Below are 8006 nucleotides of genomic sequence, written 5' to 3'. Positions count from 1 at the left end.
ATATAAGGTCACTGTTGGAATGAGAATGATTTGTATGTTTCTATTGTATGCAGCCCATACCTCTAGCACACAATCCCAACCCTAATCCTATTCGTATTTCTCAGTTTATTATACTTTTTTTTAATGAAATGTACAATATTTAATAAATTTTGAAAGAATTGAATGGATCTTTCAAAAAAAAATTTGAATGAATTTGCACATTTCTTCGGCCTCCTACCTTGCAAAAGTATTCAATCGAGTGATTCGATAGATGGGTGCAACCCTTTTCTTTCTAAATGAATAGATGCGTGGCATTAAATGATTGGACTAAGTAACTCGGATAGATCATTGGATTTGGATCTCCTTTAGCTAGGTGTTCAATCTGATCGTTACATCTCCTTTCATGGTTAGGTCACACTATTATAACTAAAAGGTATCGGGTCCGATCCGACACTTGTAAGCCTTAGATTGCGTATAGAAAAATGTAAAAGGCACCAATAGGATCCACAATGAACAGTCACATGTTTGACATTGCTAAATGGAGATTCAAATAAGTAAATGTTGAATTGGTGCAATTTCAAATAGGGAGTTGGTATTTGTTGACCCGCCCTTTGGAAAGTAGGCACGACGCGAAGAACTTTTTGGTGAATTTTTATTATTTTTTTGGTTTTTTCTAGATAGGTAAGCTAGGGTTAGGCAGACCCCTGCAGTTATTCAACGTATCGTTGGGTTTTGAACCTGCAACGTCTCACCGCAAGGTGACGTGAACTTTTAGAGAGAGAAAGAGAGAGAGAGAGGTCTAAAATTATTGGGTGGCACTAATGAGACTGTAGGCGTCGTATTAAAGGTATGCGTGTCACGTGTCACTGAGAGAGGTGAGCACGTGGTTGTTGGCCCATGTGCCAATTATTTGACACAAAAGCAAAGTGCCCAAGTTCGTTGCTTATCTGCTCTCTTGTCTGTTTGTGATTCTTCTGATTCGTTCATTCCACCGTTGCTGACTTCAGATAAGAACACGACTTTCTCATGAAATAGCTAAGCTTTTCACATTGATCTCCTCTGGAAAAGGAACCACCAAAACCCCACGCCTTTTCCGATTGCAGTGCCTCTCTCTCTCTCTCTCTCTCTCTCTCTCTATATATATATATATATATATATATATATATATATATATATATATATATATATATAAGGTTAATATTTACTGCTATTGAAGATACACAACTATTGAGTAAAGTTCATTTTTTTTTTATATTTTTAAGATTTTATTTTTTTGTACATCGGACCTTATAGATGCTATTTACAATGTTTATTTAGTACTAAATGAGTCTGGAATCATGTGATTGTAACATGTAAACAGATTTTTAAAGGGATAAAAAACACAATGGCCCAAAATTTTAACTTAAAATTTCATATTTTTAGACCAAAATAACATGATCCAAGATTTAATCTTCAGCAAACAAATTATGGTAAAAACATTTATGTGGTCATATTGACTGGCTTAAACCATTGATTTTTAGCTCAATAGTTTCATGGCTTTAATAGCACTAAATATTAAATGTGTTCTTTAGGATCTTTTTTTTCGTTAGGTCCAGTTAGGCTCCTTCAAAAATCATAGTTTTAAGTATGTTTTGTCACATTTAACACCGTAGATGTGAACTACAGGTTTTGTTTAATGGGAATCAGTTTTTGGATCCAGTGATCCGAAATCAATGGCTATGAAGGTACCAATTTTTTTTTGGCTAAGAAAAACATGTTTTTTTGTTGAAAAAAAAACATGATCTAAGAGTTGATTCTCACTAAATCCAGCATGTTAAACACATCTACGGTTCAAATGTATCATAAAATACTTAAAACCTATCGGGCAGAAAGAGAAATGGGGCTTAATATGTTCAGTTCTCTATATAATATGATTAATCTACCATTAAATCAATTAGGTTTAACAATAAATGAATTCAACTTTATCAAAATGACCAAAATATTATTAAAACTAGTATTTTTTTAAAAATAAAGGTTATTTTTTTAGCATTATAAGTCTTTTGAACTTGAAAAGAATTGGAAAGTCAATCTTTTATTAGCCTTTTTACATAAAAAAGTAACTTTTGCATTTTAAAAAATGCTATTTTTTAATGTGTTTTATTTATTTTCATAAAGTTGAATTCATCTAATGTTAAACCTAAATGATTTAATAGTAGATTAACACACACACACACGCGCACACACACACACACACACATATATATATATATATATATATATATATATGGGTAAATATTTGCTATTAATAAAGGTAAGAAACTAATGAATAGAAATCACTTTTTTTCTTTAAATTTTTTTAATTTTTTATAGATCAAATGTTATGGATGTGATCTACATGGTTTGTTTAGTAGAAAAATTGTTTTGAATTATGTGCTTATGACAAGTAATTAGGTTGGGTTTAAAAATCAAAGACCCACAATGTGCCAAAATTTTATAACCCAAAAGATCACATTTTTTCATAAAAAAGCACAATCCAAAGCTTGATACTTAGCAAACAAATAATGTTGGAGACATCTATGTGGTAAGATTGAGTCGATACAACTTGTACCTATGATTTCTAGCTTATCAGTTTCTTAGCCTTCATTAGTAGCAAATATTTTCCTTATATATATATATATATATATATATATATATATATATATATATATATATATAAAAGAATGATTGAATGGACTCTATTGTATACGGCATCTTATGTATCCTAATTGCAGTATAGTAATGGTAGAACTGGAGTTGACATTATCCCTATCTGTCTCCACCCAGATTTGGCCTTGCCATGCTAAGCAACCGGTTATAGATAGATTGTAGACTTAGCTTGACTAGATAAAAACTATCCATTTGATCATTACTGTTTTGTTGTTGAGTTAGCTTAGAGAAAATGTTGTGTCTACCAAAAAAGGGGGTGGAATTCAACTTTTAATTGAAAAGTGACCAGACATCGACTAAAGCATAGCTTTTGAAAAAAATGGCATGTGCCATTCTCAAAATTTAGTTGCATAGGTAACCTTCGTCAGTAAATTGGAAAGTCATATTCGAGGACACGATAGAAATATTCTAGGTTATCTACGTGACTTTGGCATGATGGTGCGCCCCATGGGATGCCGCGGACGAGTGAGATGCTGCAGTGATCAAATGCTGGATGCGGCGGATGCCTGAAAGGTGCATCCACCCCATCGGTGGAATGGCGAATAACCGTTCCACCCCTCCCCCAGTTACGTTGAGAATAGGACGACGAAGACAAAAAAAAATTGGGCAGGGGGCTCGTAATCCTCTGTCCCTCTCTCTACCTCTCTTTTCTTCTTTATTTTAGGACGACCATGACTTACAAAAAAATTGGTCAGGGGCTCATAATCCTCTGTCCCTCTCTCTACCTCTCTTTTCTTCTTTATTTTCTTTCTTCGTTCCTTTCTCTCCCTCTCACACTCTTTATTTTCCTTTTCTTCTTTCTTCTTCTTCCTCTTTGTTCCTTTCTCGTTCTCTTTGGAATTTCTTATTTCTTTTCCTTATTCGTTTCTCTCTCTTTCTCTTCTTCTTTTATGATTAGGGTTTTGACGAGGGCTCTAATTTAGGTTTTAATTAAAGTTTTTTTCATTGATTTATGACTTTGAATCAAATAAGGCTTCTCTTTGATTTGGTTAGAGAATTTTTTTTTCTTTGATTAGAGATTTGAATCAAATAGCTTTAATTATGGCTTTTGATATTTACTTTAATTTAATTAGACATTTTATTTGATTTGATAAGGGCTTTGAATCAAATTCTTTAATTAGAGTTTCTTATATTTAATTTGATTAGGGCTTTTCATGTATTTGATTAAGGTTGTTTTTCTTTGATTTTCTTTTACTAGGGTTTGGATTAGGTCTTTTTATATTTAATTTTACTATTTATTTATGATTTCTTTGATTTTATGTCTTTTTTTTGCAGTTTAAGGTATTTTGATTTATTTATAGTTTTTTTTTATATTTTAGGGTTTTATGATTTTTTTTTTGTAGTTTTTGCATTTGTATATAAAAATATGAACTCTTTTTTTTTCAAATATCTCAAAATTTAAACATTTTTTCGTGCTTGGATTGAGTTTGAGATCTATATTCGGTGCTAAAATCTATAATTTTTTGATAAACTTTTATAATTAAATCCAATATGACACTGATTAAAGCATTTATATATAAAAATATCAAAATTTTCTCAAATTATCTAAATTTTAAATGTTTTTTATTTTTAAATTCATATTCAAAACTAAAATCCATAATAAACATGTTAAAACACTTATATGGTGGAGCTGATCAAGTCATACAATCCAAAATAAAGTTATATGACTAATTATCCATATATGTCTAAGTTGTACACATAACCTAAAAATCAAACACTGGACACAAAGTACAAAAAGTTTTGTCCAGTTAAAGCAAATGTTGAACGTACTACAATTGTTACGCAATAAACAAAACAAAACATATGTTTTGTTGTTCCTTCTAATCTTGTACAATCAATCAAACAAAGCCTAATGATAAAAAAAGAAAAATGAAAATTTGGACTGTGTATAAAGTACTCTCGTGTATACGCGTACAACAGTGATTTAGGGTTGTTGTCAGAAATGTTAAACAAATTTGAAAGCAGTCTGTCCTATTGATGATGTCAATGGTGGCCCAAGATGGTCCTTTGGAGTTTGGGGTACACGTGTGGTGGGGGTTGGAACTTGGCCGTGTATGGTGCTTACACATCACAATCAACCTCTTTCTCCCTCTCCGTACGTAGAGAAATATGTTTATAAAGATACATCGAGTATGTGGGCAGCTATATATCAATGTTGTTAGTATCTGTATCGGCCCTGAGTCGACCCACTGAATCGCCGATACAAATACTCAATTAAAAAAAAAAACAATACATATTCATCGTGACATGTGTTTAAACCATTAAAAGAATTTATAATAATATTAAAAAAGTATTTTTTGTTTTTTTATATTTATTACAAAAATAGTCTATTCAGGCTTGCAGCGTATTGAATTTCTACAACAACAACAACTACTAGGCCTTCATCCCAAAACAATTGGGGTGGGCGATATGAACCAACAAAGAAAATCATTATGGGTATTGAATTTCTATGCTAATATATATATGTATACATATATTAGGCCTCATTTTTTGTTGTCTACCGTTCTGTCTCATAGGTTTTAAGTGTTTTATCATAGATCTGAACCGTTAGATATGTTTAGCATGCTTGATTTAGTGGTAATAGTCTCTTCGATCATGTTTTTTTGATAAAAAAAATTATTGTTTTAAGCCGAAAAAAATTATTACCTTCATAGCTATTGATTTTGGATCATAAAAAAAAACCTGTATACTGGTTAGATTCCAGCTATCCTTCCCACTAAACAAAACATATAGAACATGTATGGCGTTAGACGTGTGAAAAAATACTTAAAACTATGGTTTTTGAAGTGGCCTAACGAGGCCTAACAAAAAAGGGAGATTAACTAATGCATTACTAGTGTATATGTAAATATATAAAGAGAACTAAACATATTAGGTCTCATTTTTCTTTCTGTCGCATTCTGTCTCATAGTTTTGAAGTGTTTTATGATAGATCTGAACTGTTAGATGCGTGTAGGATGCTTGATTTAGTCATAATCTAATCTTGGATCATGTTTTTTTAATAAAAAAAATATTTTTATGAGCCCAAAAAACTGATACCTTAATAGCTATTGATTTTTTATCACTGAAAAAACGTGTATACATATATAGTAGATTTAGATCATCCAAAAGTAGGTACTCACTATACGAGAAAAAAATACCAACAAAATGTGATTTTGAAGGACAGATCGAGAAATTGGGCAGAATATATCTTTTTATCCACCAAAGTCCAAAACTTCCCATCGTGTGAACAAGTGAACATCTTCACCTCTTTTGTCTATTAATAGACCCCTCTCACTCACCCTCACACACCCATTCCCGGATCTCCTTCTCTCTCTGGAAGCACCGTGTACACCCATTTATTCCCCCCCAAAACTCCCTTTTATATCTGTAGCCATTAATTGAGCCTCTCTCTCTCTCTCTCATGAATTTCTTGTCTCGCACAGAAGCCAAACTTCCGGCGGGATTTAGGTTTCACCCGCGGGATGACGAATTGGTATGCGATTACCTTGCTAAGAAGATCGCCAAGGATGAGACCGACGACATACCCACCATGGTCGAGGTCGATCTCAACAAGTGTGAACCTTGGGACCTCCCTAGTAAGTCTCTCTCTCTCTCTCTCTCTTGGATGACACAGGATCAATTCAGATGCCGGCCATGTTCAGTAGGCCCTCTTTTGACATTTTTGCTTCTACGCCTTGTCCATGTGGCCAGATCTCTGCCCCGCCCATGTGATTGTTCATACTTCATAGTCAGAAGCCTCCCCATGTACCAACTTGGTGTCCATGTGGGTGGTATTCCTTTGCCAAACTTGAGTCCTTTCATGTACCATGATTAGAAATCTCCTATTTGAAGGATTGATTGCCCCGTTTTCTATTACATATATGGGACCATGTACAATTTGGCATATGCTTCGGTGCTCGTCGCTGCATCCACACTTGCACATACCTTCCTGTCAATTTTTGGTACTACTTTCTTCCAAACATGCTTAACTTATTGGCTAAGTAATTTCTGAATAAGATCCTCTCCAATTATAGCAAAATGACAAGTGAAACGCTACATATATAAAGTTCAAAAGTTTTCCCCCATATTTTTTTTCCATTATTTCGATCTTGACATGTTCGCCTGCGGGCTGTAGTCTCAGCAAGAGTAGGAGACAGAGAATGGTACTTCTTCAGCCAGCGGGATAGGAAGTACGCCACCGGATCGCGAACGAACCGTGCAACTGTATCGGGTTACTGGAAGGCGACGGGGAAGGACAGACAAGTTGATGATGTGAGAACGGGGCTGCTGGTTGGGATGAGGAAGACACTGGTTTTTTATGAAGGAAGAGCACCCAAAGGAAGGAAAACAGATTGGGTCATGCATGAATTCAGGGTAGAAGGGTCACCGACTTCACCACCGGCAGAACCATTCAAGGTCTTCACTGCAATTCAACTTCCTTAAGGCTAACCAACCAAGTTTTTCATCTATGAATCATGTCTAATTATCTTCAATTCTGCAGGAGGATTGGGTGTTATGTAGAGTTTTCCACAAGAGCAGAGGAGCCTCAACAAGATCCAGCAACACAGAGAATAGCTACGAAGAAACTAGCTCATGTTTCCTTCCACCACTAGTTGATCATCCCTTCAATGTCAACCAACATTTTGAGGGTTATGAGCATGGACCCTGCTTCTCCAACTTTCCTCAGAATCACACATCTCGTTTTGGAGGTATAAGTGATGCGGGCTCCAGCTGGAACCCCATGCCAAATTTTGAGGACTTCTCTAATGACAGTACTGTTCTAAAGGATGTATTAGACCACCTGACTATGTCTGATGGGGGTGTAAAGTTAGAGGTGCCCCCAATTATAGAGGATGGGAGCTTCGAGAAATCCATGCAGCCATCATTTAACCATGACAGTTATTTACCAGATGATAGTTTGCATCACATATGGAGCAATTATGAATTCCATTGACTTGCCTTTTGTATATTCATTTGTAATTTTGTAGTTTTGTTTCAACTCTTGTATAAATTTTTACCATCCGTATACACCCCTCCTGGATCGTACAATATTATGTGAATTTAACTAAAAGTTTGTCCAATATGTTTTTCCTTTTTTTCACCGTCCAATATTCTTTTGTATCTTTGTGGAGTGTGTGTGTGTGTACATGGCCATATGTTGGTCATATAATACTTGTCATTGAGGCACCCAAACAGTGGAGAACAGAACATTAGATACTCTAGAATAAACGCTTTTGTCTGTCACAGATGGTCTATGGCATCACCAGCCAAGCTAAATTTGTTGGTTGGTAGACCACAGAAACCATGCAGGCATGGAATTTCGTACCATGGTTCTGTTATAATGCTTTTCACATGCGATC

At 34.6% G+C, this 8006-nt stretch overlaps 1 protein-coding gene across 2 annotated transcripts; it reads left to right on the top strand.

Moving 5' to 3' along the window:
- The first annotated feature begins 5957 nt into the window (after positions 1-5957).
- Positions 5958-7727, top strand: LOC149822591 (NAC domain-containing protein 21/22-like). 2 transcript variants are annotated; one of them, XM_089981152.1, is made up of 3 exons: positions 5958-6242; positions 6782-7062; positions 7148-7727. In XM_089981152.1, the coding sequence occupies exons 1-3, from the start codon at positions 6068-6070 to the stop codon at positions 7598-7600; spliced, it is 909 nt and encodes a 302-aa protein (XP_089837278.1). In that variant the 5' UTR covers positions 5958-6067; the 3' UTR covers positions 7601-7727. The 2 variants fall into 2 exon arrangements, with proteins under 2 accessions (XP_089837278.1, XP_089837279.1); XM_089981153.1 differs by lacking the exon at positions 5958-6242 and adding an exon at positions 6318-6608.
- Positions 7728-8006: the final 279 nt, after the last annotated feature.

The sequence above is a fragment of the Nuphar pumila genome, chromosome 11 (assembly GCF_984573655.1).
Source record: "Nuphar pumila chromosome 11, dmNupPumi1.hap1.1, whole genome shotgun sequence".
In the NCBI taxonomy this organism is placed as follows: Eukaryota; Viridiplantae; Streptophyta; class Magnoliopsida; order Nymphaeales; family Nymphaeaceae; genus Nuphar; species Nuphar pumila.
This window is presented reverse-complemented; position numbering and strand designations above follow the sequence as displayed.